Genomic DNA, 26,738 nt, shown 5'->3' with positions numbered 1-26,738 from the left:
TGACGGTCGCAGTCGACTGACCGCTCCTCTCGACGCGCTTGCTCGCGCCCTGGCTTGGTAGGCCAGGCTCAGCGACGTGCACGCTGGCCAGCGTTGCTCAGACGACGAGAGCAACCGCGGCTCGCTGTCAGGCACTGCACACACGCTGCTCCTGGAGCCTGGCAGCAGGCAGGCTCTACGATTGCTTGGCCTGACAGGACTGCTTTCCCCCGACTAGGCACCTGGCGCGGTAGTCACCGAAAGGTCACACCGAGGCAGTCCTGCCGGCAGGACCACAACTCGAAGCTACGAGGATGAGTGACGTCGGCAAGTCAGACTCGGTGGAGCGTACCGCACGGGTACACTACCTCGAGCTAGGCGCCTACCTCGATCGCGAGGGAATCCTCAAAGAATCACAATCAGCTCGCATCAACGCAAGGGAGAAGCTCACCAGACTGAACATACAACAGTTTCAGGAGCTCTCCACCGATGTCTACGATGAGCTCGTCCGCCGGCTGAGAGCAGAGAAGGGGAACGAGAGTAGGCCATCGCTTGTCCCATGCTACACCGCTCGAGACTGACGCAACAATGCAGTCCCCTTCCTGCCCGTCAAGCCAGACTTCCACCCCAAGCGCAATCAAGCCCGCCAGAAGCTCGCGACTCTGCCAAATTCTCGCTTCAGGGATCTCGGCGGCGATGTCTTTCACGAGCTCGGTCGCCGCTTTCCTCACTTCCCCAGAGTCGGTAGCTCAGGCTTCCCTGGCTTTTCGGGCAACGCTGGCTCTGGACTTACATCCAAGGGCATGACGAGCGACGACAGCGAGACGCTTGTGACTTCCACCTCCAATTCCACACTTCAGCAACCCCCTCGACGTAACCAATCAAATCTACCGCCAGGCATCGCGTCCAATGGCTACGGTGCAGCTAACGAGATGCTCGTCCCCAATAAATCTACTTTCGTCGAGGAAGACGTCGGTCCTGCTTCCGATCCTGGCGGGCGCAACTCGCCGTACGATCAGCGTGACTTCTCGAGTGGCAGGTCTGCCGGTGGACGCAATCCGAGTATACCCCGCGACGAGGGTGCACAGCCCTCGGGCATGTCTGCGCTCACGTCGCCTTCTCGTACCGGCTTCGGTCAGCCTAATGGATCGATCACCGGCACGCCGTCCCGACTGGGTAACCAGCAAAGCCTGGGCGGTAAGGGCAGCGAATATTACGACAAGATCAGCTTGGGGACACGCGCGAGCGAGACGAGTAGCTTAGGAGGTCCTTCCAGCGCACGCTTTGCCTCCAATGGCGGCTTCGGCACCGGCGAGCAGACACGGGCTCGCGATACGAGCGAAGAGATCGAGAAGCTAAAGTCAGAGTATGAGTACAAGATTGCGACGATGCAGACCCGTATATCAGCTCTCCAACGAGATCTCGACAGCGCGAGAGGCGACAGCAAGTCGTTGACAGACACGCACGCGAATGAGCTGCGCACTCTCAACGACCAGATCGAAGATCACCGCGACAGGCATCAGGAGCAGCTGACTCGCAACGAACGCTTGCAACGCGAGCTTGAACAGTTGCAACTCCAGCGTACGACACGCGACACCAACGACACGGGCGCAAGCGCGCAGCTGTCTCGAGATCTTGCCGATGCTCGAGCCGCGCACCAAAATGCGTCTGCGACGACGGAACAGCTCCGGAGGGAGATCGCTAAGCTCATGCGAGATCTGCAAGACGCTGAAGATGCTCAGAGAGAAGCGGCGGCCGATCGTGAGACCGATGCACAACGCATCGACCGACTGCAGAGCGAACTGCAGGTAGTGAAACAGCAGCTCGCTGCGAGATCTAGCATCATCGACTATGCAATGCCGGACAGCGCCACCAAAAGCGCCAAGGGTGGAAATATAAGCGAAGCCAATGTCAGCGAATTCAGGCAGTCTGTCGACCATTTGTTGCGTACGAGCAGGAGCAGCACTTTGTCCTCCGACCTCGTCTCGGCTGCCAGACAAATCGTGGCTGCTGTCAGCTCAATCGACAAGGACGTACAGATCTACGAGCGTACTTTATCAACCCAGGACCCACAGAATCCCGATTTTGCGAGGCTGCAATCGCTCAAGCAGAAATGCCACGCGACCCTGACGAATCTGCTGACGGCAGCGAGAAACCATGCGACTGCGCAGGGTCTCTCGCCCGTCAGTCTACTCGACGCTGCAGCTAGTCATCTGGCGGATTCAGTCATCGAGATCATCAAATGCGTCCGACAGGGGCCAGACATTGCAGCGCGATCACAAGAGCGCGACCTGCCGCCCCTCCGAGTCCAGCAACACGACGCGCAGAGCTATACGCAACCTCAGAGCTACGGACCCAACCCGCTGTCGCCTTCGGACTCACGTTCGCCCACTACGCCGCTCGAAAATTCATCATTCAGTGATCCGATCAAGCCTCTGCTGACGCGCAACGGGTCGCGACAAAGCGATAGGTTGGCCCCCGAACAGCAAGCCACTGATCTGCCGTTGCCGCAAGTCCGTGCATCTACATATGGCGCCCAAGGTCTCGGCATCGACGCTCAGCGCGGCTATCATGAGAACGAGACGAATGACCTTTACGGACGAGCCCCATTTGACGATGATGAGCAACAGCCAGCAGAAGATCCATATCTTGACCAAGCACGCGTCGAAGAGAACTGGGAGGAGCTCAAAGTCCGTGTCATCATTTGCTGAATGTGCATAAAGACTAACGCTGCATCGCAGCATTATCTAGGTACGCAAACCGAAGCAATTGTCCAGTCGATTCAGTCATTGTTGGCGGCCATTCGAAGCGGTGCATCAGGTCCCGAAGTCAATGAGAATCTGACGCAAATCATAACGATTGTGTCATCCATCGTCGCTATCTCCAAGGAAAGTCTGCCTGCACATCTACGCAACGAAGGCGAAGACATTTTGCAAGATCTGCAGACGAACTGCGAACAGCTCAGCGACCTGCAGACATCCGACCAGGGCGAGTTTACGAAGCAGATGAAGCAATCCATGGCAAAAGCTAGTTTCGGTGTGGCGAAAGCGCTCAAGTCGCTCAAGTGAGCTTCTCCACACCGCTGAGACTTCCGCTAACACTTCTTCGCAGCGCGTTTGTCAGCGAGGACGATGGTCTCACATAGGCATAATGTATGATGCATGTCTGTTCAGCAAGCTCGCATGTCGTCTATTGTTGGCCCGCGTGGCTCGCATGGGCATCCTTGAGGCATTGCGTGAGCCATGGACGAGTGGCTTCGATGATCCGGTCTATGCGCTCGACATTGCCCGTTTCGGTGCACTGCCTCAGCATCAGCTTCTGTGCGCGAGTAGGTTCGAGTCTCACCAAAGGATCGTGCATCGCGTCTGTTATCTCGTCGATCTCGAGCTCGACGCCGCCGAGACGCATACGTTCGATGAGCACTCGAATCTCTTCGTACAGTATTTCGGCTTCTCCATAGTTGATGAAGGTCCTCGGGAAGCCTTTGAACGCCGCTTCGGTGACTTGCAAGGCTGGCCGGCCGGGAGAAATGTAGAGCGAGTTGAGATATTCTCTGGGTTTGGTCCCTCTTAATGCTGCCTGGACGAAATCACCGAGCGCGGGAAAGTTGAGAAAATCGACATTGCAATTACGCAGAATGGATGAGTTGTAGCCATCTATCTTGGTGTTGTAGGAAGGGTTCGACCACGGTCTGGGTCCAGATCAGCTTGGCCGGTGAGACGATGCTCGAGCGAGACCTACGATTGCAGGTAGATTCCACCTGGCAGCGGATAGACCTGCTCATCGCGCAGATATCTAGCCAGCGCGAGGCACAGGTTTCCTCCTGCAGAGTTCCCGGTGATGATGATGGACTGCGGCGGTACATGATGCTTATCGATCAGGGTGGCATAGGCAGATATGGCATCGAGCAGCTGTGCAGGTGCAGGCGTATGCAAGCTCGTCCGGAAGTCAACCGAATAGATAGCCTTGACAGTGTCGGTGTAGGATTTCACAAATTGGCGTGGGATGCGTGACGTGTCGCTGGTAGGATGAGCAGAGTGGTACGTGTAGGCTCCTCCATGACAGAAGAGCATGACGAGACGGCGGTCTTCAGGATCATCTAGCCTTGAACTGCTCGGCCAGATATACGCGCCAACACGCTCTGCAATGCACGATCAGGCTACACGTTACATGGTGAGCTTTCAAGCGGCTTGCCTGGCTTGATGTCAGGATCCGCCGCGAAGCCTTTCACCTTGTCGTCTGCAACAGGCTCGACGAATTCAAAGTCGCATTCCTTCAGAGCTTCCGCAGCTCTGCCTGCTGGCCTCGTGTGGTCCTCAAATGGGTCGCGCGCTTGCATGGCGACCCGAGTTCTGACTACACCCGCGGAAATGCGAAAGATGAGCTTTGTCATGAGCAGATGTGCGAGCGACCACGAGCGACGCGGTCGGTTCGAACGCGGTAAGTACCAGAGAGCCCATGCTGGTGCACAGACAAACAAGCTCGAGGTGATATAGTAGATCAAGACAATCGCTTTGAAAGGCTGCCGAGCAAGCAGAGTGCTTGCGAGCATACGATGCTGATGGGCTTTGACGAGTACAGCGTTGGTGTGTACGCCCGGATTGAGGAAAACGCTCATCGTGGAGCGAGCAGTCCACAGTCGCTGTCTGCTCGAGCGCCCCACCACCGCGAGCCGAAGCACTGAGCGCTGACCGATCTGTGTACGTGTCCGCCTGATGAGGCGCGCTTTTTGCAAATTAGCCGATCATGCGATCACGTCGTCGGAAACGCAGGACGGCCTAGGAGGAGTTCGACCTGCAGTGTAGAGCAAATATAGCACCAGGCGCGAAGTAGTACGCTAGACAGACGAGAACAGACCATCGCCAAGCTGAGCGACATAGAGCATGACGATACACGATGGCTCTTTCGACTGTCTCTGTCAGCCCCTAGCGACATCGAGCCACGCAACGCAGCCCTTGGAGATCTAGAGGTCGTTCCTACCACGACAAGCTTGGCCGAGAAGCCAGCCAGGAGTGATTTCAAGGTCACCTTCTGACCAGCCGACATAGCTTCGACGAGACAGCCCAACCAATCCTTACATGGACAGCCCGGACCTCAGCAGGCCTAACGGACCCTCTGGCGTCGGCAAACGTGCGCCCTTCTCTTCTGCAACTCCGAGCTCCAGCAGACCCTCCTCAAGATCGGGTTCACGCTCGAGATCAGGCTCTTTGCTCAATCCTCGTACGCTGCCAGCGCCCAGCTCGCCTTCCATCCTGTCGACATCGCCCTCGGACCTTGCCGTTCCCAGGCCAGCAGCCGCGAGCCTCTCGGGCTTGCCGGGTCGAGCCCGGAGTGGCTCTGATCTCAGCAGACGGAGCGTCACGTGGAGTCTGCCGCCGCCTGCCACGACGCCTGGCCAGGATGTACAGGCGGCGGGATCGACCGGCAAGCCAGCCAATGGCCTGGGGCTGCCGGCCGAAACGACATCCCCAAAGAGGCTGCGGTCTCCGCGGACAAGTCTCACTAATCTTCGCAACTCGTTGAGAGACCCGGCCGGGACGCTCGGTGTCCTCGAGCCAGTCGCGACAGACAGCGCGCCCGCCACGGGAAGCTACCCGCTGGTCTCTGACCTCGCGACCTACCCGCCCTCGCGCTCGGGCTCACCGCTTATACCCTCTCTTCGAGCTCAGGCCCCGCTATCTGGATCTAACTACGAGTCCCCAATGCTAGGGCCTGTGCCAGAATCTGCTCTCATCAATGGCGAAATGGGACTCCTGTCGTCTCCAAACTCTCGCCCGGCTGGCTTACAGGCCGACTACGATATGTCGGCCCTCAATACGCCCGTTAGTGGCATGCCACCTACTTTTGACGCCGCGGCGACTCGCTCCCGGTCAGGCACGCTCATGAGCGCTGCAGGTTCGGTAGAGACGACTAACACGACCACACCTCTCCGACCTACCAGACCACGGGTCGGACGCTCTCGCAGCTCCACGATTGCCTCCATTGTCAGCGTCGATACCTTCTACTATGTGCGAGACTACCCTGTCGAGACTGCCGCTTTTGGCACGGTCCATCTGGGCATGTTCCTCAAGAAGAAATGGTGGCCGTGGTATCTCTTGATCGGCATCATCGTCATCCTCACAGTCGTGGTGACGATCTTCCATCACACAATTGTCGTCGCCCTGCTGCCAGTCTCACGCAAATTGCGCGATCTGCCGGCCGGTTGGCTGATACCAATCATGATCATCTTTGTCCTCTCATTCCCGCCACTCTTTGGAGCAGAGCTCGTCATCATCCTCGTGGGTCTTGTCACAACTACCCAGAGCTCCTCACTGACTCTGTCCGATGCAGGTGGGTATCATTTGGGGCCTATGGATTGGCTTCGGTATCGTGTGCGCTGGCACATTCATCGGTGAGGTTGGCAACTTTTACGCCTTCAAGGGTATCTGTACCGGCCGGTCGCGCAAACTTGAACAGACCAGCCCCAATTATCGCTGCATGACACGGCTCGTCAGGATGGGCGGCTTCAAGACTGCATGCCTGGCCCGCTTCTCTGCTATACCTGGCCATTTCACGACTGCAGTATTTGCGTCAACAGGCATGTCTATTTGGGTCTTCATGGCAGCCGCCGTCATCTCTCTGCCGAAACAGCTCGCGATTGTCTATCTGGGCACGTTCTTCCTCACGGAAGGTTCAAAAAGGAGCACGGCCTCCAAAGTCATTCAATATCTCGTGGTCATTTTCACTTTTATCATCACCTGCGCCGTCGCGTGGTACTTATATCGCGAGATGGCGAAAATTCGGCCGTCTGTGTTGCGAGAGATTGCAGAAGAGGAGGAAGTGCGTAGGGCGAACACGATCGAGAACGGACACGCGAGGCCGACGTTTGCAACGATCTACGAAGACGAGACCCCAAGATCAGAGTACCCGGACGAGGGGGTCGAGACTCCCATGAAATACGTAGATCTCGATGCCTCTTCCCCTTCCATCACGGCAACTCATGTCTTGACGAGCCATGCGCGGACCACTACGTTGACGCAGCAAGCAGAGATACTGCCGCTAGCTGCACTGGACCAACGTACTGATCCGACGCCGACGATCACCGTCGACTCGCCTCAGAGTCCACCTCGGACTTCGAATGCAGTTTTTGCTCTACCTCAACCCAACGACGAGTCTGCGCCAGAGCGGCCATCTCACAATCACTACTTTCCTTCGACCTAGATGAGGACAGGGCTGTAATGTAACACTATGCAATTCTTGTTTCTTGTGCCTCTTCAGAACAGATATGGGATCAGAATCTTGCGGTTGCGGGGGTATTTGTCGCCGAACTGTCGCCGATACGCCTTGTGCCGGCTGACAGCCCACGTCGACATGAAATAGACGCCAATGGTTGCAAACAGCAGTACTGCATGGCCACCGCTCAGCGAGGGATCACGCAGAATGCTTACGTGAGACGGACCTGCGGGGCTTTGCGTCATGACGACGACGGTGAGCCAGCCGAGTATCTCGAAAGAATAGTTGGGACATGACACGATCTCGAAGCCGTAGCCGTAGGGAATGTGTCGCTCGCGCGTGCCTGCCGGTCGCAACGCGCGCAGCTGCATGTGCGACACAAAGTTTGAGATTTGCGCAAACTATCCATATAGGCTAAGTCATGACGAACAGCGGGCCAATAGAATCGCTCGGAGACTTACAAGCCAGACAGACAGCAAAGTGTAGAGGTATTCGTTCTTGGCTCGCAAGGTGCCGTACAGCTGCGAGTAGGAATTGGCGGGCGAGTAGAGTGGCCAAGCGAGCAAAAATCCAGAGAAGATCCCTGCTCGACCGAATCAGCCGACAGGTTCGCTCGGCAGGGCGAACGAACAGTAGTAGGCACTATTGCGATAGACATTGGAGAGAGGCATCGTCGCTTTGGAAAAGCGGTGGACAAAGACGGTCTCGAGCTCGCGCTTGATGTAGTGTGCCATGATCATGGCGAACACCATGCTATAGAATCCGCATGAGCGAACGAACACAAATCTGGGGAGGAAAGCGCACGTCTGCATCTTGCTGTGTACGAGTGAGCGGCCGTAGATGAACTTTGAGCCGTAAAAGTAGAACAAGGGGTGGATAGCAATGGGACCGGCCTGTGAGTCGGTCGTTCAGTCAGGTAGGGTTCCAGCGGAAGCACGTCGACGTACGTATTCGATGATATACTGCGAGTGCGGGGTAAGGCATGAGCAGCGTGACAGGCGCCCATCAAAGGACAGGGAGAGTGACGCACGACTAGGCGCCAAGCTGGAAGCAGACTTCAGCGATCGTCATGGAAGGAGTCTGAGCTACCTACAAATCTGAGGGCCGAGGTCTTTGACGGTGACGGTGTCGCCATCATTGAGTCCAAGCGCATCCAAGGTCTTTGACTCGTCCTCGTCGCTCAGCACTCTCTTTTCCGCCGTGAGGAGGCGTTGTCGCTCTGAGGGGATCTGTTGACTGACTCAGCTGAGAGCATCTGACAGCTTTGCAGACGCTGTACGTGAAGTTTCGTATTGACTGCCTCTTTGAGGTGGAACAGGGTGATGTCGCTCGTCTTCTCCTCGCTGAAGGCAATCTCCTGGGCCGGTCGACCTGTCTTACTGGCGCCCTTCGATCTCACCTCGAGTTTGACGGTCACCATGCTGCTCAAGGGACGGACTGGGCGCTGCTCTTCGTGGCCGCCTCTGGCTCTCTCCAAGCCAAGTCGACGCGACGCTCTTCGCCGGCAAGGATGACGAGTGAAGAGCACTTTGCAGAGATCAAGTCTCGCTTCGGCAAGCGCCCGCAAGATCTTGACGGCGCATGGGGTCGCCTCGTCGTCACTGGCTGTACGGATTGGGCGACGGCGGGCAGGAAAGCCGTCCAAAACAGTGCCGACGTCACGACGCCGTCTATCGTGCGCTCGGTGGCACACGTGGCATTTCGACGCATCGTCAGCTCTGCGCATGCGCATGCCTCCCTTGTTGCTGTGCTGATGCTCGGGAGTGCAGTTCACGAGCCATTCTGGGGCCACACATGTCGCCATTGACATCAACGGGGTCAGCCTGCACACACGCGCTTTCACATTGTTCCAGCTGATCGGAGACGTAGACTGCTTGGCTCTGGGGACGTAACGAGCATGGTGCATTGGGTACGAACGCGCCAGATCCAGTCTCGGGTCCAGTCTCGCTACTCAACTCGAGCTTTTACCCAGCCAACACGCTACCCTCTGGCCTATCGCAGAGTCCCATCGTGCATGCTGCCATCGGGAGGCACCACCTCTTGCTCGTCACCGAAGCCGGCGAGGTTTATGCAGCCGGTGCAAACGCGATGGGACAGTGCGGCCAGGATGATCTCAAAGACCTCCACGCCTTCAAGCGCGTCGTTGCGGGCGGCATCGGCAAAGAAAAAGCGATACAAGTCGCGGCGGGCATCAATTACTCTCTCATCCTGACCACCACGGGGCGCGTCTATGCATTCGGAAGTCACGAGAAAGGTGTGCTCGGCAGCGGCAAAACAGGCGAATACATCACCGGCAAAGGTCTCGCTTTCCAAGAGCAACCGACGCCCATGCCAGTACGCGGCCTCGAAGGCAAGGATATCATCCAGATCAGCTCCGGACAGCAACACAAGTGGGTCACAACTCGTCAAAGCCTGAGATCTGGGTCTGATCTTCATACAGCTTGGCACTCGATAGCGATGGCTATCTTTACGCTTGGGGCTATTCTGCGCTTGGCCGCACTGGCATGGGCAACCAAGTTGATCTCCTGGTGGCTAAGCCCGTCTCACAGTTTGCTCAAACGAATGTCCTCATGCGCGCCTCATACATCTGTTGCGGGCCGCAGAATTCTTTCGTCATCGACGGTCAGCGCATGCTGTATCTCTTTGGCCGGTGGAAGACCAGCGGTGACGGGTCATCTGGCCAGCCTTGGATGCATCCCCGGCCTGTACACGAGATACAAGCCTACAAGCAACGCCTAATCTCCCTGGGAGGCGCGACACTCTTTGCAGTCGCCGATGACGAGGGGACCAATAATGTCACTATCGGCTGGGGTCAGAATTGCACTAACGGCGAGCTTGGTCTGGGTGTCGACCAGCGCAAAAGCGCAACTTTGCCCATCCGCGTCGAGACGCTAGATGGCCTCCAAATCCTTGATCTCGCTGCCGGCCAGAACACAACCTACTTCCTTGTGCGACCTCCGCACGCCCTAGAAGTACTCGAGAAGCTGCGAAAAGCTGTTGCGAGAGAGTCTGATGGCACTCCAGCGAGCACGACCAGTTCTGACGTCTGGAGCCAGTTGCCGAGATGGCCAGAGACCCCGGACACGCCGGACATCTGCATCGTCTGCAAAGAGGATCGCGGCGAGACCGATCCGCCACTCGAATGCGACCGTTGCGAGTATCCTTATCATCTCAGCTGCACAGACCCTCGCTTGGAAAAAGTCCCAGACTCGGAATGGTTCTGCGATGACTGTCTTGCCGACTCGGGTGAGCAACGTGCAGCGTCGTCTGGCAAGAAGCGCAAAGTTGACGCTTTCGAAGATCAAGCGGCAAAAGGCAAAACAAAGGCCCCAAAGGGGAAAAAGAAGGCACGGTAGCCGCTCAGAATGAACTAGCTGCAGGGCTGTATGAGTAGATGCTGCATAAGCAGGTTGTACAGCGTGCGAGATATCAGGGCTCTGGAAACGAGTGACTTAAGATCCAGCAGTTCTGGGAGCCTTCTAGGCGTTTGATAATCGGACAGTGCAACTGGTCGGCGTCACAGACTTGCTGCACCGTCACTTTACCGGGCTCGATCTTCTCTGCGTTGGGGTCTTAGTGAGCGTGCTCCCGTTGACCATGGAGGACATGTACCGATGTTGAGCCATACCCAAGCAGTGTACGTGGCTCGAACATGACAACATGCGCCATCTGCTAGCTCTTTAGAGCACGTCCGACGGGCTCACAGTTTGCGTACCCTCTGGTGTCCATCCTGGCTCAGTCGGCGGCTCGCCTCGGATATTGCCAATCGTTCTGCAATGAGCTTAGTGTCAGGGCCAGGTAAGCAAACAGACAGCGCACATGAATTCGATGAGCACGCGGTTGCCACCTTTATCGCGAATGCGCTCGACGGCCCGCGCTCGGTTGATCTGACCATTGCCTCCAGACTATGACACCGGTCAGCGTCAAATTGGCTGTGCCTCGTTCGATGAGCGCACGAGCATCAATTGAAGTTCCGCCGAAGGAGATGGCAAACTGAGTGTCAAGAAAGCCGCGGCATGGTTGACCTGGAAAACCGTGCCATGCCAATAGCGGGTGATGGGCGCACACTGCGCATGTATGTTGTCTGTCGTCCATATTCAGACCTAAGTAACGGCAGGCTGAGAGACACACAGGCCACGTCGTAGCTCTGCAGCATCGACGAAGCTGCGGGCAAGGTTGGCACAGCTCGCAGTGGACAGGCCGAGCAGACAAATGCCAGTAGAGATAGCCACTGTCGCATTGTCAGCACGTAGTTCGACAGCCGCCGCCTTGAATTAGCGCGAGGGTGCTCGACGACGAAGCGCCCCTAGCTACACGACCGCACGTTCGCCGACGAGCGTCGAACGTTGCGAGGGCGCGTGCGCAGCAAATTGGATCAACGGTAACCTTGCCAAGCATCAGACGAAAGCCGCTCTGTAGGCGTCGACACCGATTACGTGCGCGAGCAAAGCGAGACGCGTCTCCAGCCAGACCTTGACTTCTTCGCTCGATACTGCAGCACAGCGCACGACTGCAAGCTTGATTCGCAGGCATTCGACTGGGTCGCGAGGCTCTGTAGCGATTCTTGAAGCAGCCAGACGAGTCTGCGAAGCTGATAACTTGTCGGATTCAAGCCAGCTGAAACTCCATACGAGTCTTTGTGGCCTCGCGCAGCGCCATTGTCTCTCTTCGTCCCACTCCTTCTCGAACGAGTTCAGTACTGCTTCGACGAGCGGTCCGGCAAGGAAGAGTGTCGCGAAGCACTGATAGCAACCCAGATAGCTCTTCATGTCGGGTGTCTCGATCGATAGATGGAGTCTGTCTTGCGCAACAAGTCGCTCATGCTTGTCTTGTCCTACCAATGTGATGATGTTCTCCATGCACAATTGATCGAAAGCCCAATTTTCTCCTCGTGCTGACCGGCCCGAGGTATACCAATCAAGCAGGACAAGACTTGCACTACTGCTTGGCTCACCGCCAATTTGAGACAGCTTGATTTGCTGGACCTGAGCGTAGCTGGATCGCTCAAAGAGCGTCAGCGTCGAGGGCATAAGCACGAACAAGCCACCTGGCTCGACCATCACTGTCATGGCCTGACGTGTCATATCCGCAGACGGATGCATAGCACGATCGCAAAGCGAGGCATCCATCTGTAGCGACCGACTGCGAAATACTTTGGTGCTGCCCTGCGTCAGTGCGACGAGACGGCAACCGGCTTCGACGTGGATTGAGAGCTCTATCTGGTCACCCGATATGAGACCACCGCCGTAGCTGAGGATATAGACGATCATCAGGTCAGCGATCGACGCGCCTTCCTGAGCGGCAGCATCCGCAGGTGCATGGTCAGCTGGTAGTCGTGGCGCAATAAGCTTGAGTGGGTAGCTGAACTCGAGTCTGCTGAGCACAGCTCTGCAGCCGGCGCGAGTTGCAATGGCATTGCTTGTTCCTCGAGACAACTGGATGAGCCCTTTCGCCGAAGCCCGCTCATGACGCAAGGGCTGCATTTACAGCAAGCAACGGCGACTTGATACTGGCAGGAGCCGGTAGCTTCCCCGCGGACAACCGCAGGTGGCAGCACTTTACGCGAAAAACGCGTCGCGTCGATTGCGAAGTCGTTCCTGGTCCAACGAGCGTCCACATTACTGTGCAGCTAGCAGACCTGTGACATGTCCGGATTCGATCGAGGCAGAATCCATGTGGTGCCGGTTCTACCACCTGCGGCCCAGACTACGGACGGCGTCGGCATCGACGGTCAAAATGTCTTACGGCCTAGCGAGACCATCAAGCAGTTCATGGACTTTGTGCTCGGCTTCCGTGTCGGCGAAGGCTGGCTTTACAGGCAAGCAGATGATGCTAGCCAGCTTATCACGCTGACAAAGGCTGCAGAGATCGACTGCGAGCGAATCTCCTGACGAAGCAGTATATGCTTGAGATCAACGTCGAAGATCTCATCTCGTACAACGAGGAGCTTGCCAACCGTCTGAGAGAGACGCCAGGCGAGATCCTGCCGCTTGTGAGCATTCGCTGCCTCGACGTACGCGCGAGCTGACACCGTCGACAGTTCGAGGAGGCTCTTCGACGTACCGCACGGCAACTTTGGGCTCCCTTGACGCGCGGCACCGCTGGTGCTCTCCTGGACGATGCTGCACTCGATCAGACGCTCGACGTGCAGGGCGGCTTTACCGGCGACGAGCAAGCTGCCCCGCCGGTAGGCAACAACATTTTAGGCGGCATAAGTAAAGACGCCGAAACGCCTGCCATCCAAGTCACTCTGAGGTCGCAGGCCAATCTGACGCGCTTCAGAGATCTACATGTGAGCACAATCTGGCAGCTGCTGCGATGACTAACTCGGTGGCAGGCGACGTCCATCTCTCGGTTGGTCAGAATCCCAGGCATCGTCGTCTCTGCTTCGACTTTGGCTTCACGTGCCGAGCGATTGTCGCTCATGTGCAAAGGCTGCCGTCACACACACTCAGTGGCCGTGCAAGGTGGCTTCGCTGGCTTCACGCTGCCACGCAGATGTGCTGCGTATGTCCAGTGCCTCAACATAGTTCATCCGCTAATCATGCCACAGCATACCCATGGAAGGCGAAACGAAAGACTGTCCGCTCGACCCTTACGTGATTGTGCACGAAAAGTGCGCCTTTGTCGACCAGCAAACCATCAAATTACAGGAGGCGCCCGACATGGTACCTGTCGGAGAGCTGCCGCGCCATCTTCAGATGACCGCTGATCGGTCAGTCAAGACTCGCGCAGAGGCGCCTTGGCTCATCGTGTTCACTGCAGATATCTCACCGGCAAAGTCATTCCTGGCTCTCGCATCATTGCTACGGGTGTTTATTCGACCTTTCAGTCAGCGAAATCGTCAAAAGCTGCAGGCGCAATCGCTCTTCGCACGCCATATCTACGCATAGTGGGCCTTGAGATCGACGCTGACGGTGAAAACGCTGGCTCTCGCAAGACCTTCACGCCTGAGGAGGAGGAAGAATTCGGTTCTATGTCGCGACAAGATGGGTTTTACGAGCGCTTTGCGAGTTCAATTGCGCCATCCATCTATGGCCATCTCGGTGCGTCTCCGCTGTGCAGTCACGGCCCTGCTAATGCGCGGCGCAGACATCAAAAAGGCCGTACTGTGTCTCCTCATGGGCGGCAGCAAGAAAATATTGCCAGATGGCATGCGCTTGCGTGGTGATATCAACGTTCTGCTGCTCGGTGACCCCGGTACAGCCAAATCGCAATTGCTCAAATTTGTCGAAAAAGCATCGCCCATTTCGGTCTATACATCTGGCAAAGGAAGCAGTGCAGCTGGTCTCACCGCATCTGTTCAGCGAGATCCCCTGACAGTAGGTCGCTCAGTCTATGTTTGCCCCTTACTGACTTGTGCACACCAGCGTGAGTTCTTCCTGGAAGGCGGCGCGATGGTCCTGGCAGACGGCGGAGTCGTCTGCATTGACGAATTTGACAAGATGCGCGACGAAGATCGGGTTGCGATTCACGAAGCAATGGAGCAGCAGACGATCTCTATCGCAAAGGCAGGCATCACAACGATCCTCAATTCGCGCACAAGTGTCCTTGCAGCCGCCAATCCCGTCTTCGGCCGCTATGATGACATGAAGTCGCCTGGAGAGGCGCGTTGAGCTGCTGTGGTACCACCGTCGGCTGATCCTTGCGCAGAACATCGACTTCCAAACTACAATTCTTTCGCGCTTCGACATGATCTTCATTGTCAAGGACGAGCACAGCGAGGCTCGCGACCGCGTACGTCTGACGGTCTTCATGCATAGCATTGACTCAGTCGCATCAAACAGACTATCGCCAAGCATGTCATGGCACTGCACATCACCGGCAACGTCCCCGACCAGGCCATCGGCGAGATTGACATTGACAAGATGAAGCGATACGTTTCGTATTGCAAATCGTGAGCGTCGTCTTCTGCCTCGACTCTTGGCACGATACTGACAGTCTTGCAGTCGTTGTGCACCGCGATTGTCAGCAGAAGCAGCCGAGAAGCTGAGTAGCCACTTCGTCGGGCTACGCAAACAGGTCCAGCAAGTCGAACGCGACAACAACGAGCGCTCGTCGATCCCAATCACCGTCCGACAGCTCGAAGCGATCATCCGCATTTCCGAATCGCTCGCAAAGCTAGCGCTCTCGCCTCAGGTCGGCGAACATCATGTCGACGAAGCAATGCGCTTGTTTAAGTACTCGACGATGGATGCCGTTCAGGCAGGCAGCATCGAAGGCATGACGCGCGGCGAGCTGATGGAAGAGATCACAAAGATCGAAGGCGACATCAGAAGACGACTGCCAATCGGCTGGAGCACCTCATACGCTAGCTTGGTACGCGAATTCGTGCAGCAGCAAAGCTATACGCAGCACGCGCTCGAAAGGACACTTTACATCCTCGAAAAGCGCGAGGTCATCCGCTTCTCTGGGCAGAAGAAGACTGTACATCGCATTGGCGCATAGCCGATTTGCGTGAGCTCGAGGGTGTAGATTGCCATGTATTGCATTGTAATTGATGCTGGGCTGCTCATGAGGCATCCGCAAGTTTATCGCAGCACAGCCGGCGCAGGATTGCTAGGAAAGACTTGTCCGACTTGAGCTTCGACACGAGCACTTGTCCCAGCTGCTGATCAATGGGCGTTTCTGTCTGTGTGCTGCGTTCCGCTGTTCTCACGACCGATACTGTGTTTGGCGAAGCCAATGGGAGCTTCAGCGCAGTGCATGACAGCGCTGCGCGCTCTTCGGTTGGACTGTCGGACGACAACCGTCTTCTATTTCGCTTGACCCGAGGGCGAGCGATTGGATCTTGCGCAAAAGCTTGGACGGGGCTTTGGCGATGTCGCACTGCAGTCGATGGAACAATGTTGGTGGTGAGGACGCGCTTGCGTGTAGATCGAGCAGGCAGAGGATGGGCAGACTGTGCCATATCGCCATGGTCATCTGGCGAATGCAGCTGTAGGGGATCTAAGTGTCGAAGTGGCCGCAACTGATGCGGCTGTGAAGATTTGTCTTCGTCCACTCTCACAAAGTGACGAGATTCGATAAGATCATGCTGCATCGGCTTTGAGGGTGACAGTGCAGCAGGACCAGCAGCAGCAGAGCCGGCGTTCCGTGCAGGTAGAGTCGATGCGATTGCGGCCTGTTGTTTGACTTGGCATACGCTGGCGAGCAGGCTGATCAATTCCTGCGCAGCACCGGCATCAGCGAGGCGCACTTGAAAACGGCCTCCCTGTGCGCATCTCAGCCTTGCACTGTCCGTCAGTTCGGGACCTACCTGCAAAGGCGGTTCGGACGTGGTGAGTTGCGAAGATGGGCTGTATCGAAAAGCGACCGTTGCTGCCTTCCAGACGACCTTGACAATGTCACTGTCGGTGCCGGACTGTGTCGACGAGTTGAGCTGAAGCTGTTCCTGCGCGCGCACTGTTATCTCATCGACGGCAGAATGATCGTGCAGAGCTTACCATGATCGCTTCATCGGCCGAGGGCTTCTGGGATGCAGTAGCCCTCATCTGACTTACCGACGGCAGCTCAAGACGGGTATGCCAGACTACCCGAAGAGCGATCTGCAAGGTCTGACTGTCAGACGTCTGCTCGTCCTGCCTCGTTCGTCGGTTGGATCTGCCATTCTGCGAGCTGCCGGACGATCTAGACGAGGAAGAAGTGGTCGTTGTCGTCGTCGTCTCGAGAAGAAGAACGAGCCGGGGTTGTGTGAAGTGCTGCCATGTGATGCTCTGTCGGTCGGGCTGAGAGTTTACATTGGTCAAAGGGCCCCCATGTGCGAAGACAGCCCTCGAATACTTTGCCAGGTCAAAGTGGCGAGTCGAGGTGATCACTGTTCTGCTCCCGGGGAGGACTTGCGAGCTTGATAGGGAGCTCATTGCAGGAGCTGGGGAAATGTTCGCAGATGAGTCAGCTGACGAGAAGGGCAGCGAGAGGGACGCGCGGCGGGCCAGCGCCAACAACATTCCTTCCAATCGTTCTACAACTTTGCTTTGACTGCTCGATCCTCTGTCGTTCTACAGATCACGTGGCTCGGACCCAGACGACTCTCTCATCTGTCGCGTCTGGCCATTCGGTCCCGGTCTCATCGATTGCGAGAGGTACGCTTGCGTGCTGATGAGCTGGCCGTTCCTGCAAAGAGTGACTTGAGCTTTGTCCAAGGCTTCCGACTGGACTGAGTCAGAGCTGATAGCAGGTCTTCGGCAGTCACAACGTCTGCCTTTGCGCTTCTGTGCGCTCTCGAGCCGCCTGACTTCTTGGCACGGCGGGCGCCTGTGGATCTTGTGCTCTTGCTCGGAGCACCGTCGTCCCCGGTCCAGAAGCCGAGCAGGCTCTCGAGCGTGGATCGCACGACATCTTCCTCTGCGTCGGGCGACGCGTTGGGAGAGTTGAAGAGGGACTGCTGCGTCAAAGGCGATGAGCCGGCCGACATGGTGTTCTGGAGGTAGTTTGCCCAGTAGCCCGTTCCCTTGCGTCCAATGCCGGATGCCCAGCGAGATGCGGTGGAGCCCCTTCCTTGATCGCTCAGAAGGGAGCCCTTTCCGCCTCTGAGCTTGTCGAGGCCGCCAACGGCAGCGAGGACGGAGGAGCCGATGAGACCCCATTTGGCGAGGAACCAGGTGAGTCCAAAGACGCTTCTGACGGTATTCACGGCAGTCCGCAAGCTCAAGTAGACCGTCAAGAAGGTGATCACGAGCTGAACCACCGCAGTCGAGTCTCTCTCGATGAGCGCTCGTTGCGTGGACGTGTACAGCTTCTGGCCAGCGCCGAGGATGGCGTAGACGAGGGAGGCAGGCACATACTGGGTCAGATAGCGTATCACAAGCGTCAAGAGGTCCTCGTCTGCCATACCGCTCGCTGTCGTGTCGATCGACTGACTGACTGACTGACTGCTCGTGCGCTCGTGCCGCGTGCCTATCGATCCTATCGCTGCTACCGTCGCGCGACCGTCCGCATGCGCTTGTTGACCCTCGTTGCTGCTGTCTCTGTCATCGTCATCGCTGTCAGCCTCGATAGGCATCAGATCAAGCATCTCATCGTGCATTTGCACCACTCCAAAATGGCCGTCAGTCAGGCAACAGTCATGTTTGTCACAGCCGGCTGAGCTCAGATCACAAAAAGGCACATCAAACCAGATCAAGCAGACCGATCCTGGTGGACCAGCTCATCTTGTTCGGCGATTCGATCACACAGCAATCGTTCAGGCCAGACGGCGGCTCGGGCGCCGCGCTTGCAGATGTATACCAGCGCAAATTGTACGCACCTTGAGCGCGCGTCTTTGCTTCTTTGTGACCAGTATGGCGCAGAGATGTCATCAACAGGGGCTATTCTGGCTACAACAGTGCGCAGCATGCTCGTCTACAGATCAGCTGCTGACAGAGGTGCAGCGGAATGGGCGCTGCATGTCATGCCCCATGTCAGCCGATTGCTGTCCTGGTCACGCGAGCGGCTCACTCAGGCTCCTGCAGATCTTCCCTCCAGCCCGGCTAGCAGGCGAGACACTGCCTCGTGTGCGAGCCCTGGTACGCTAAATCTGACGCGTCCATCGTGCGCGTGCTCAGCAGTACCTTGACAGACGATATGGTTTGGTGCCAATGACGCCGTCAAATCCTTTCGCTCCCAGCATGTAGAGCTTCCCAGATTCAAGGAGAACCTGCATACCTTTATCGACCATCTGCACGACCCGCAGTCGGCTGCTTACTCGCCTGCCACCGACATCCTCCTCGTGAGCTGTCCGCCTATCTCGGTCGTTCACCGGCGCGAGGACATCATTCGCCGATTTGGGCCGGGCGAGCGCGAGGACGACAGAGATCCGCGTGTGACTGCGCAGTATGCACAGGCAGTACGAGAGGTCGCACTCGAAGCTCAGAGCCAGAAAAGATCCGGTGGATCCGGCAGCGTAGTCTATGTCGACGTCTACGGCGAGATCGAACGTCTGGCGCACGAGGCAGGCAACGGTGATTCGCTGGCCGGCTATCCAAAATATCTCAGCGATGGCTTGCATCTTACACCAGACGGCTACCGCGTCAGACCCAGCCACGCGCTTCTCCTCCGGTCGGCTAACAAGCCTGCGCAGGCTGTGTATGCGCTCATGAGCGCCGTCATCGCCAGAGAGCTCCCCAGGCTGCATCCGGACAATTTGGAGCGCGTCTTTCCCGACTGGTCGTGCGTGTCTGCTTGGCTTACTGGCTAGCACGACGCTGACCATCAGAGCAGTGTGATCGACCCTGACGACCCCGGCAGGTCCTTCGAGGATCGCTTCGCAGTTCTCCGAGGCCTGAAGCGACAAGACGCCTGTACCACATAGACGAGGCTTCCTGCGATTCGTGCGTCAGGCGTCCTCAGGTCGGCTGAGGGCGGTCAGGAGACTGTATAGCGGGTGAGCGCGGCGGCAGTCGAGGCGCATCCTCAAGTCCATCCGCCATATCGTTGTAGAGCTGCTCGAGGCCGTCGAGCTTGCCCACAACTTGCGACACTGCAGGCAGGCTCCGTATCAGCTGCGAGATTCCCAAGCCGGGCCAGTGATGGGGACTTGCATCGATCGAGAACATCGGTCGTGATGCTCTCAAGCCTGCGCTCGAGCTCATCCAGCAGTCTCTCTACCTGAGCAGGAGTGGCTTCAGTGCGGCCACATGCATCTGTGAGGAGACGGACATGTTCGGTCAATTCGAAAGGCGTCGTTGGATCAACGGCCCCATTTGCTAGTGCCGTGTCGCCATCAGAGCTACCTGCTCGAGCCAGCGTAGGTTTTGCGAGGCCTGCAACGCCGTTGTTGTTATTGGCTGCCGGCCTGAGTGACTTGATCGGCGTCGTTAGCGTCTCGGCTGTCGCTGGGTCATTGGCGAGGGGCGGAGTGAGGCCAGGCGTCGAGTAGGTGGACGAAGAAGAAGAGCTGGTCGACATTGGCACGGAGAGAGAGCCGGGATCGTACGTCGTCATATCTTGCCGCCTGCTCGGGCTCGTCGCTGCTGAAGCGCTGATGACTGTCACGTGTGTCGCGACAGGATCGACCACGACAGCTCGAGAACAGCCGTAGTCCCCGCCTCTGTCCCCAGACCACAGTCCCTCTCCATGATCCGACATGAGCCGCCGACGACCCCGATGCACCGAGTGCGGTTCACGCTCCTGGTCCAGACTGCCCGCGGGCGGATACGTCTGCGAAGAGGGTCATCTACGCCAGGCAAGGCCACCGCCAGCTTGCATGTCCCCACACCATCTCATCCAAGCTCAAGCAGGGCATCCGGGATGAGATAGCCGACGTGGACGAAGGAAAGGCGTACGCCGGTGCAGTCTCGCATTCTCAGAGGCGCACAAAAAGGGTCAAACATGTCGATGAGCGACGACGTCAGCCAGCTTCCGCCTGTCTTTGCTGTTCGGGTGCTCATCATTCCGACCTGCAGGTCTCAACAAGGCAGAGAGACGCTACGTCCTGCTGCAGGCTATGCAGACCATTCTCAGGCATCAGACTGCCGCTCTGATCGCCGGCTGGAACTTGCCAGCCGTTTTCGAGGTCATCCTGCACTCGTCACGTGTCCCGGCGTCTGACGCGCCTCTGCAGGATATCGTACGAGACATCTGGGCTATCGTAGTGGACAGTCATCTGGTCATGCCAGACGAGTTTTGGTCCGATCGCCAGGCCGCAGAACTCGTCATCGGCCAGCCAACCCTGCCTCATCTCTCGCTCAACGAGCATCTCTCTGACCTCGCGAGTGATTCGGAGCTCGAGAGCTCTTCTACAGACGAGCTCTCTGACCACTCGAGCTCGAGAGAAGCGGGGCAAGCGCCTTCCAACAACCAAAGCGCCGATAAAGCCTCTCTTGTCCCGCTCAAGCCGAGCCAATTACTTATCATACTCTACCTTGCTTGCCAATTTTTGCGCGTCCCCTGCTTCTTCGCTGACCTCTTGCGGTCAGTTGGTCATCTCGTCTTGTGATCTGCCTGACTGTCCGCAGCCTCGCAAAGACTGAACAGATCCCATGGAACAGCGCCCTCGGCTTACTGCCAGAAGCTATCTTGCGTGATCTCCCAACGATCTACCAGGCCCGATACCTCGCAGATGTCCGTCCTCGGCGCTTCACAAGGATCGCTGCTGATCCAACAAGACAGACTCGCTCGATCGAGCTGCATCTGCTGCACCCCAACAAGGCTTGCTACGCTCGACCTACCCGAGATCTCATATCGGACACGACCTTGATCGCACAGCAAATGGCCGCCAAAAGCATCGATCTTCCACCCATCAACATGCCTCCTCTGCTACGACGGCTTGTCGAGCATCTCGCCCTACCTCGTAAGCCACGATCGTCTTGTCCCAGTGCTGTGCTGAGGCTAGACGGAAGCCATCGCCTATCAGATTGTCAAACAGCTCATCGCGAGACTCGATCTCCCACTCGTCTGGGATACTAGCGAGCTGCAGCGTCGTCACACCAACCCATCCGAGCTTCAGTCAGAATCAGGCGCTGGGCGTCCTGGCTTACGCTGGCATCTCGTATTCGGGCTGTCGGCGGCACAGTCTCTCGTGCGGTGTCCGGACGTCCTTCTGGCTGCTCTCGTCGTTTCTGCGGCAAAGGTCATCTACGGACTGGACGGTCAGGTACGCCTGCACGACCTCGAGGGCGGGAGGGACCTGCTCGCATTGCCAAGCCATTCGAGATGGATATCCGCCTTACGGAAGCTTGATCGCCTGCCTAGCCGCCACGCTATTGATGCGCTTTGGCAGAAAGATATCACGGAGCTCTCGGATGGCGAGATCGACGCTTATGTGGCTTTTTGTGACATTCATCTTGGGAATCGACAGAGTGGCAGTCGCAGTAAGGTCAACGATCATCTAGAGGCGTCATCGTTCTAACCGTCGGGCAGTTCGGAATGGAGCTACAAGGCTATTCGAAGAGGATCATGCATCCGGTAGCGCTCACACTGTGCAGCGACATCTCGAAGCGAGTGAAAAGAGACTCGGCGACATCGCAAGCGACCTATATGCCGGCGAGACAGCGCCACCGACGGGCGCCGCGCTTCCGCGTGGCAGCATCCGGACCCATAACCACCGGCGAGAGGAACCTGTGCATGCGGACCTGGAACTGGTCTGCAAGCGCGTTGGCGGTCTGATCGGAACAGAGACGGGTGAGATGGTCGAGGTCGTGGCTATGGTAGAATGCGGTTTGGGCCCTGACCTCGTGCAGGAAGAGCAAAGTGAGAGGCTTCGCGGGAAGTTCAACCTCAACAGGACTACTGGCACAGGCGGCACGGCTTGACAGTGGGGCTATTCATGCAACGGAGTACAAGCGCTATAATGCTCCGTATGACATCAGATTGCAGACTCGGGGGGATCGGAGGACTCTGCGCTCGGTTGCGGGCGAGCAGTATCTGCAGCCGGGCTACTGCCTTGCGGTCGTTCGACCTGGACGTAAGAAGTGCCGGAGCCTCCACTCTTCGGACTGGATGTCTGTGAGCTGGTCTGGCCGTTGACCTGGGGTGCGCTTGGAGGAGGTGGGTCTGATTGGTCGATCTCTTCTAGGATGGCGTTGCCTCTTGGCTGGGCTGAGCGAGAAGCAGCGCCAGCACCGCCTAGCTGTGTCGCGATGACCTCCATGAACATCTCATAGACTTCTGTGGGCTGAATCTGACGGTAGACTGTCAGCAATTCCTGTAGGCCGGGAGGCTCTTTAGCAAGCAATCGGGGTCAGAGGACAGCAGACCTTACCTGCGGCCGAGGGAAGCTGATAAAGGCTTTGTAGAACGCTAGCACGGCAGGGACGTAGTACTCCTCGCCTGCAGATCGGACAAGGGACGCAGATGAGCACAAGCTCTCACCCGACGGGAGCAAGACTGGCACGCACCTCGGCTAATCAGCGTCTCTGCTAGGGTAAGCTGGTCGAGGAAGAAGCGTTCCATGGACTCCTCGCTGAGCATGTTCGCTTTGAGCTCGTCCATGTCGATGAGCGAGACGGCTCTCCTCAGGGCGGCTCTGTTGGTGTCCTTGGCTCGTTGAGCATCGAGCCGCTTTGCCTTTTCGACCCTTCGCTCGGCTATGTCTGTACGAGCGAGGACTCATGTCAGCCGGGCGTGACGGTCTGGACGAGGAGTGGGCATGCCAAGACGTTTTCGAAAGACAGGATCGTTGCGACGCTTGTGATCAAAGTAGACACAGTAGCCCGTCGTTGCGACGAGTGCTGCCACTGCGCCATAGGCGACATAGCGGCTGAAGCTAGCTGCTTGTGTACTCGTCATCGCCCGCTGACACAGTAGGCGGCAGTCCTGGGTCGGCTCTGCTGATCTGCTGCTGCTGTCTGCGGCCTTCACACACTTTTCGACTTGCCACGAGCGCGACGAGGGCCGCCGTAGGACGCCATGGACGATACCGGCCCTCCTGCCCACGCGATCATGGACGAAGACGTCGGAGCGCCGACAGGAGGCTCGTCGCAGGTCCTGCTGCCACCCAACGAGAGCTCGGCTGACCCCCTCATCTCACGACGCAATTCGAGATCAGCCTCGGCTCGTCCCTCTGAGACGACAACGCCACAAGTAGAGCTCGAGGCAGGGCCAGATGCAGCGCCCAGTCCGCCAGCGATCGTTGCAGATGATCACCAGCAAGACTTCACCCAGGAAGAAGTCGAGGATGCTGCCGCCAATGCGCTCATTCCATCTGGATCTGCAGCTCAGCGTAGAATGACCGCATCAAAGCGCCAGCAGGACCGACTCGAAGCTGAAGCCGGCTCCCATCGCTCATCATCCCCTGGAGCAGTGCAGCCCGATGCACCCGAGCCACCTGCCGCCAGCGGCTCGAGGCGCTCGGGCGGCGCCTCAGGATCTCGTCGACTCACAGAGCGTGAACGGCAGGAACGCGACAGAGAGCGCGCAGAGGGTATGCCGCTTTCGCATGCCGTCATCCGTCTCGCTTGCTGATCTCTCCACGCCCAGCACGTTCCCAGGACACGAGAGACAACACGCCTCTGCCTACATCAGGACGAGGTCAGGCCAGCGGAACGTACCGCAAGTCGCACTCCTCCAAGGATGCCGCCGCGCGACGGAATGCTGCCGCCGCTGCTGCCCTCGCCGCCCAGCAAGATGACGCTTACACGATCTCGTCCCGGCGTGCTGGGGTTAGCGCCGCGAGACCATCCGCAAGCCAAGCTGCCCTGCCTTTGCCCGAAGAGGTCAGGATGCCCACCATCAATCTCGGCACTCTGCCGCCAGCCGCGCTGCACCGCTATCTCTTGCACTACCACCTTCTGGCCCCGCAACCGCTAAGCAATCGGCAAGCCTGTCAGCCGTTTGCCCAAGTCGACGCGCCACTGCCCGGCCTGCCTGTCAGCCCAGCCTCTGAGCCGTCCAGAAAGCGCAAGCGGGAAGCCCCCCTTTCGGCCGCGGATGATGAGATACAGGATGTCTCGGCGAGCACAGAAGACCAGGAGCTTCCCAGGGGTACGGGCGAAGGCTTCTTTGATGCTACGATGGACGACCTCGACGATGATTCGATCGGCTTGCCACAGGCTGAACAGCTCAGAGATCTCTCAGTATGGGATGGCCCGGACGAAGCCAAAGAACGCCTAGCAAGACTGGCACACTCGCACTGGGACAGATTCCCCACCGTCAAAGAGGGCGAGACAATCACTAATTTCATGTTTGCCGTGCGCATGAAGGGCAAGGCACTCAAGGCTGTACCTCCTGTGTGAACAATGTATTGTACCCTCTACACCTGTGCATGCTCCTCGCCGCGCCCGTCCTTTGCATCCTCCAGCTCTGCACGCGCTATCGCATATGGCACGAGCTCTTCCGCCGCAATCAGCGTGCGCTCTGCGCCGGACGCGATCTGTTGGATCAGCTTGCTATATTGATGACGGATGACAGGCTGCTTGTGCAAGAGCATCTCCAGGCGATCCGGATGCGGCTGCAGGTCAAGCTGGCGGCGCATGCCCTCCATGATGTACGAGACCACCGTTGTGGGTTGGATGCTCATCGATATGGCGATCGCCTCTGGCTCTTCGTCTTGCTCGTGCCACAGCTCCCAAGCCTCGAGCTGGCGTGGCGTTGCTTTACTGATCGCAATGCCTGCTGCTTTCCGTGGCGAAGCTGTCTTGCTGCGCGGCAATGTCGTAGCCTTGGGCGCAACAAAGTCTGTCAGGCAGACCGCAAAGGACTCCAGAGGTTGACCGCCAAGATCTAGCAAGCGACGGAAGATCTGAAGACCCGCGAACACGTCGTGAGCTGCATAGTTGACTTGTTCGCTTGTCAAGGGCCGCTCCCAGTCGGACGTGCGCACCTCGCCCTTGGGCAGATACTTTTCCAGGTAGATACCGCTCAGCTCTTGCAGCGACACGATAGCCCGTTTCTTCTCTAGAGTCGGGGCGTCTACGAGACGTGCAGCCTTAGTCAGCTCGAGTAGACCCTTACAATCGACGTCATGGTCCTTCTCTAGCTTCTTGCCATCATCTAAGGACATGTGTGTGAGTCCAATCTCGGGGACCAGCGACAGCACATACTACCGATGTTCACGCCAATCTTCCATACTGCGGCGTCCTCGAGCAATGCCCTCAGTACCTGTGGTACACCTGCTAGCCATGGTGAGACTCTCAGACAAGGCACGAATAGAAGTCTCACCTTGCCCAGGCGGAATTTGGTAAATTATTATCTGACGGGCGTCGCAGATCTGCACGAGCGATACCTTGTTTGTTTGCGCCTTGCGTTTGCTGACGTTCCATTCGAGGTCCATGCCAAGCGGTCTGCGCGTCATCAGTCAGTACGCAATCGGGTCACGAGGAGCTGCACGTGCCCAGACTCCAGGTCTTGTAAGGCCGCAGTAAGCTCAGCCGGGGTTTTGCAGAGGCGGACAAGTGGCTTGCGCCATTCGATACTGTCGAGTGCAAAAGCGGGCCACTTCTGCTTCAAAGTGGCGTCTCGCTCCGCAAGCACAGCTTTCCGTTTGATCTGATAGGCCCGCGCTTTGGCTCTGAGCTCTGAATCTTTGGTGCGGTCCTTGGCACGCGGTTTGGCGGCAGCCGCAGGCTCGAATGTCTGGCGCTCAAGCGGAGCTGCTGGCTTTGCATGAGCCGCCACGGGGAAGCGAAAGGGCCATCGGGGACGCTGCGCCGGACGGGCCGTGTCGGTGACCAAAATGGGCGCAATAGTCTCGCTGTCCGCCATGGCGTTTGCTGACGTTGTCGAAGAGGTAGCATAGCTTCGACGAGGGTCCGCTGCCGGCCTACAGACGGGCTGTCTCGGCAAGTGAAGTGCTGAGAGCAGCTCGACGGAAGTATCCGATCGCGTACCCGAGCTATCCGCTCTGGCATGTTTGCCGGGATGCCAGGTCGAGATGTATTCGACGCTGCGAGAGGTATCGAAGGATTGCTCGAGCGCTCCGAGAGCGACGCTCCCTGCCTGTTCCGTCTGTATTGCTCTCGACTCAGCTTGTTGAGCATGCCAGCGAGGCCGGCCGGCAACAGCAGCGAGCGATGAGGCGCAGGTCGCCAGGCTGGGAGTGATCTGCGTCGAGTGACTAAGTACCTTTCCGGCAAGCCTCTTTGGCGAGCTTTGCAGTGCCATCACTTGATCACTTTATGCTCACAGTT

At 57.7% G+C, this 26,738-nt stretch overlaps 16 protein-coding genes across 16 annotated transcripts; 7 read left to right on the top strand and 9 right to left on the bottom strand.

Moving 5' to 3' along the window:
- Positions 1-293: 293 nt before the first annotated feature.
- L969DRAFT_94269 (uncharacterized protein) lies at positions 294-3,124 on the top strand (the record flags this gene model as incomplete). The annotated part of the gene is made up of 4 exons (XM_014712337.1): positions 294-519; positions 574-2,669; positions 2,721-3,043; positions 3,091-3,124. The coding sequence occupies 4 exons, from the start codon at positions 294-296 to the stop codon at positions 3,122-3,124; spliced, it is 2,679 nt and encodes an 892-aa protein (XP_014567823.1).
- A 44-nt stretch (positions 3,125-3,168) lies between these two features.
- On the bottom strand, positions 3,169-4,597 carry L969DRAFT_94268 (uncharacterized protein; the record flags this gene model as incomplete). The annotated part of the gene is made up of 4 exons (XM_014712336.1): positions 3,169-3,279; positions 3,325-3,670; positions 3,721-4,120; positions 4,174-4,597. 4 exons carry the CDS (start codon positions 4,595-4,597, stop codon positions 3,169-3,171), a joined length of 1,281 nt encoding a protein of 426 aa, XP_014567822.1.
- A 460-nt stretch (positions 4,598-5,057) lies between these two features.
- On the top strand, positions 5,058-7,179 carry L969DRAFT_94267 (uncharacterized protein; the record flags this gene model as incomplete). The annotated part of the gene is made up of 2 exons (XM_014712335.1): positions 5,058-6,257; positions 6,310-7,179. The coding sequence occupies 2 exons, from the start codon at positions 5,058-5,060 to the stop codon at positions 7,177-7,179; spliced, it is 2,070 nt and encodes a 689-aa protein (XP_014567821.1).
- A 42-nt stretch (positions 7,180-7,221) lies between these two features.
- Positions 7,222-8,742, bottom strand: L969DRAFT_87132 (uncharacterized protein). Its single transcript, XM_014712334.1, has 9 exons — positions 8,471-8,742; positions 8,285-8,420; positions 8,222-8,235; positions 8,139-8,153; positions 7,996-8,084; positions 7,823-7,944; positions 7,653-7,774; positions 7,418-7,592; positions 7,222-7,363 (listed from the first exon to the last, which is right to left on the bottom strand). Exons 1-9 carry the CDS (start codon positions 8,609-8,611, stop codon positions 7,233-7,235), a joined length of 945 nt encoding a protein of 314 aa, XP_014567820.1. The 5' UTR covers positions 8,612-8,742; the 3' UTR covers positions 7,222-7,232.
- Positions 8,690-10,937, top strand: L969DRAFT_87130 (uncharacterized protein). The gene is made up of 6 exons (XM_014712333.1): positions 8,690-8,902; positions 8,961-9,008; positions 9,061-9,581; positions 9,632-10,751; positions 10,804-10,860; positions 10,907-10,937. The coding sequence occupies exons 1-4, from the start codon at positions 8,702-8,704 to the stop codon at positions 10,545-10,547; spliced, it is 1,686 nt and encodes a 561-aa protein (XP_014567819.1). The 5' UTR covers positions 8,690-8,701; the 3' UTR covers positions 10,548-10,751; positions 10,804-10,860; positions 10,907-10,937.
- L969DRAFT_49249 (uncharacterized protein) lies at positions 10,621-11,431 on the bottom strand (the record flags this gene model as incomplete). The annotated part of the gene is made up of 6 exons (XM_014712332.1): positions 10,621-10,751; positions 10,804-10,863; positions 10,907-10,962; positions 11,011-11,096; positions 11,148-11,275; positions 11,323-11,431. 6 exons carry the CDS (start codon positions 11,429-11,431, stop codon positions 10,621-10,623), a joined length of 570 nt encoding a protein of 189 aa, XP_014567818.1.
- A 157-nt stretch (positions 11,432-11,588) lies between these two features.
- On the bottom strand, positions 11,589-12,674 carry L969DRAFT_103133 (uncharacterized protein; the record flags this gene model as incomplete). Its single annotated transcript, XM_014712331.1, has 1 exon — positions 11,589-12,674. One exon carries the CDS (start codon positions 12,672-12,674, stop codon positions 11,589-11,591), a length of 1,086 nt encoding a protein of 361 aa, XP_014567817.1.
- A 120-nt stretch (positions 12,675-12,794) lies between these two features.
- On the top strand, positions 12,795-15,731 carry L969DRAFT_87124 (uncharacterized protein). The gene is made up of 11 exons (XM_014712330.1): positions 12,795-13,009; positions 13,057-13,183; positions 13,232-13,483; positions 13,529-13,698; positions 13,745-13,906; positions 13,957-14,237; positions 14,284-14,513; positions 14,562-14,798; positions 14,845-14,928; positions 14,979-15,088; positions 15,141-15,731. The coding sequence occupies exons 1-11, from the start codon at positions 12,837-12,839 to the stop codon at positions 15,637-15,639; spliced, it is 2,325 nt and encodes a 774-aa protein (XP_014567816.1). The 5' UTR covers positions 12,795-12,836; the 3' UTR covers positions 15,640-15,731.
- On the bottom strand, positions 15,704-17,054 carry L969DRAFT_94261 (uncharacterized protein; the record flags this gene model as incomplete). The annotated part of the gene is made up of 3 exons (XM_014712329.1): positions 15,704-16,405; positions 16,451-16,585; positions 16,638-17,054. The coding sequence occupies 3 exons, from the start codon at positions 17,052-17,054 to the stop codon at positions 15,704-15,706; spliced, it is 1,254 nt and encodes a 417-aa protein (XP_014567815.1).
- A 206-nt stretch (positions 17,055-17,260) lies between these two features.
- L969DRAFT_94260 (uncharacterized protein) lies at positions 17,261-18,025 on the bottom strand (the record flags this gene model as incomplete). Its single annotated transcript, XM_014712328.1, has 1 exon — positions 17,261-18,025. One exon carries the CDS (start codon positions 18,023-18,025, stop codon positions 17,261-17,263), a length of 765 nt encoding a protein of 254 aa, XP_014567814.1.
- A 105-nt stretch (positions 18,026-18,130) lies between these two features.
- L969DRAFT_94259 (uncharacterized protein) lies at positions 18,131-19,483 on the top strand (the record flags this gene model as incomplete). The annotated part of the gene is made up of 8 exons (XM_014712327.1): positions 18,131-18,241; positions 18,298-18,431; positions 18,483-18,517; positions 18,564-18,592; positions 18,645-18,698; positions 18,752-19,201; positions 19,253-19,341; positions 19,393-19,483. 8 exons carry the CDS (start codon positions 18,131-18,133, stop codon positions 19,481-19,483), a joined length of 993 nt encoding a protein of 330 aa, XP_014567813.1.
- A 34-nt stretch (positions 19,484-19,517) lies between these two features.
- L969DRAFT_48475 (uncharacterized protein) lies at positions 19,518-20,079 on the bottom strand (the record flags this gene model as incomplete). Its single annotated transcript, XM_014712326.1, has 3 exons — positions 19,518-19,662; positions 19,709-19,779; positions 19,831-20,079. The coding sequence occupies 3 exons, from the start codon at positions 20,077-20,079 to the stop codon at positions 19,518-19,520; spliced, it is 465 nt and encodes a 154-aa protein (XP_014567812.1).
- A 178-nt stretch (positions 20,080-20,257) lies between these two features.
- L969DRAFT_621359 (uncharacterized protein) lies at positions 20,258-22,451 on the top strand (the record flags this gene model as incomplete). Its single annotated transcript, XM_014712325.1, is given in 8 exon segments — positions 20,258-20,342; positions 20,362-20,520; positions 20,577-20,686; positions 20,735-21,084; positions 21,129-21,234; positions 21,283-21,463; positions 21,513-21,983; positions 22,033-22,451. The coding sequence occupies 8 exon segments, from the start codon at positions 20,258-20,260 to the stop codon at positions 22,422-22,424; spliced, it is 1,854 nt and encodes a 617-aa protein (XP_014567811.1). The 3' UTR covers positions 22,425-22,451.
- Positions 22,452-22,477: 26 nt separating this feature from the next.
- Positions 22,478-23,400, bottom strand: L969DRAFT_94256 (uncharacterized protein; the record flags this gene model as incomplete). Its single annotated transcript, XM_014712324.1, has 4 exons — positions 22,478-22,816; positions 22,874-22,941; positions 23,010-23,204; positions 23,265-23,400. 4 exons carry the CDS (start codon positions 23,398-23,400, stop codon positions 22,478-22,480), a joined length of 738 nt encoding a protein of 245 aa, XP_014567810.1.
- Positions 23,373-25,228, top strand: L969DRAFT_428862 (uncharacterized protein). The gene is made up of 2 exons (XM_014712323.1): positions 23,373-24,034; positions 24,091-25,228. The coding sequence occupies exons 1-2, from the start codon at positions 23,521-23,523 to the stop codon at positions 24,843-24,845; spliced, it is 1,269 nt and encodes a 422-aa protein (XP_014567809.1). The 5' UTR covers positions 23,373-23,520; the 3' UTR covers positions 24,846-25,228.
- L969DRAFT_49023 (uncharacterized protein) lies at positions 24,863-26,712 on the bottom strand (the record flags this gene model as incomplete). Its single annotated transcript, XM_014712322.1, has 4 exons — positions 24,863-25,602; positions 25,653-25,724; positions 25,771-25,892; positions 25,949-26,712. 4 exons carry the CDS (start codon positions 26,710-26,712, stop codon positions 24,863-24,865), a joined length of 1,698 nt encoding a protein of 565 aa, XP_014567808.1.
- Positions 26,713-26,738: the final 26 nt, after the last annotated feature.

The sequence above is a fragment of the Mixia osmundae genome (genome assembly GCF_000708205.1).
Source record: "Mixia osmundae IAM 14324 unplaced genomic scaffold scaffold_5, whole genome shotgun sequence".
Taxonomy (NCBI): Eukaryota; Fungi; Basidiomycota; class Mixiomycetes; order Mixiales; family Mixiaceae; genus Mixia; species Mixia osmundae.
The sequence above is the reverse complement of the archived record's forward strand: the minus strand, read 5'-3'. Positions and strand labels throughout refer to the sequence as shown.

Excerpts from the sequence above, each read along its gene's own strand:
- L969DRAFT_87132 (XM_014712334.1), bottom strand. The coding sequence starts at position 8,611 with ATGGTGACCGTCAAACTCGAGGTGAGATCGAAGGGCGCCAGTAAGACA. Across the intron at positions 7,945-7,995 it reads GTACACAGCAAGATGCAGAC|CATGGTGTTCGCCATGATCA; the intron begins GTGCGCTTTCCT and ends CGGATTCTATAG. Across the intron at positions 7,593-7,652 it reads CTTTGCTGTCTGTCTGGCTT|TTTGCGCAAATCTCAAACTT; the intron begins GTAAGTCTCCGA and ends CTATATGGATAG.
- L969DRAFT_428862 (XM_014712323.1), top strand. The coding sequence starts at position 23,521 with ATGGACGATACCGGCCCTCCTGCCCACGCGATCATGGACGAAGACGTC. Across the intron at positions 24,035-24,090 it reads CGACAGAGAGCGCGCAGAGG|CACGTTCCCAGGACACGAGA; the intron begins GTATGCCGCTTT and ends CTCCACGCCCAG.
- L969DRAFT_87130 (XM_014712333.1), top strand. The coding sequence starts at position 8,702 with ATGACGAGTGAAGAGCACTTTGCAGAGATCAAGTCTCGCTTCGGCAAG. Across the intron at positions 8,903-8,960 it reads ACGTGGCATTTCGACGCATC|TTCACGAGCCATTCTGGGGC; the intron begins GTCAGCTCTGCG and ends TCGGGAGTGCAG. Across the intron at positions 9,009-9,060 it reads TCGCCATTGACATCAACGGG|ACTGCTTGGCTCTGGGGACG; the intron begins GTCAGCCTGCAC and ends TCGGAGACGTAG.
- L969DRAFT_87124 (XM_014712330.1), top strand. The coding sequence starts at position 12,837 with ATGTCCGGATTCGATCGAGGCAGAATCCATGTGGTGCCGGTTCTACCA. Across the intron at positions 14,799-14,844 it reads ACATGAAGTCGCCTGGAGAG|AACATCGACTTCCAAACTAC; the intron begins GCGCGTTGAGCT and ends ATCCTTGCGCAG. Across the intron at positions 15,089-15,140 it reads TACGTTTCGTATTGCAAATC|TCGTTGTGCACCGCGATTGT; the intron begins GTGAGCGTCGTC and ends ACAGTCTTGCAG.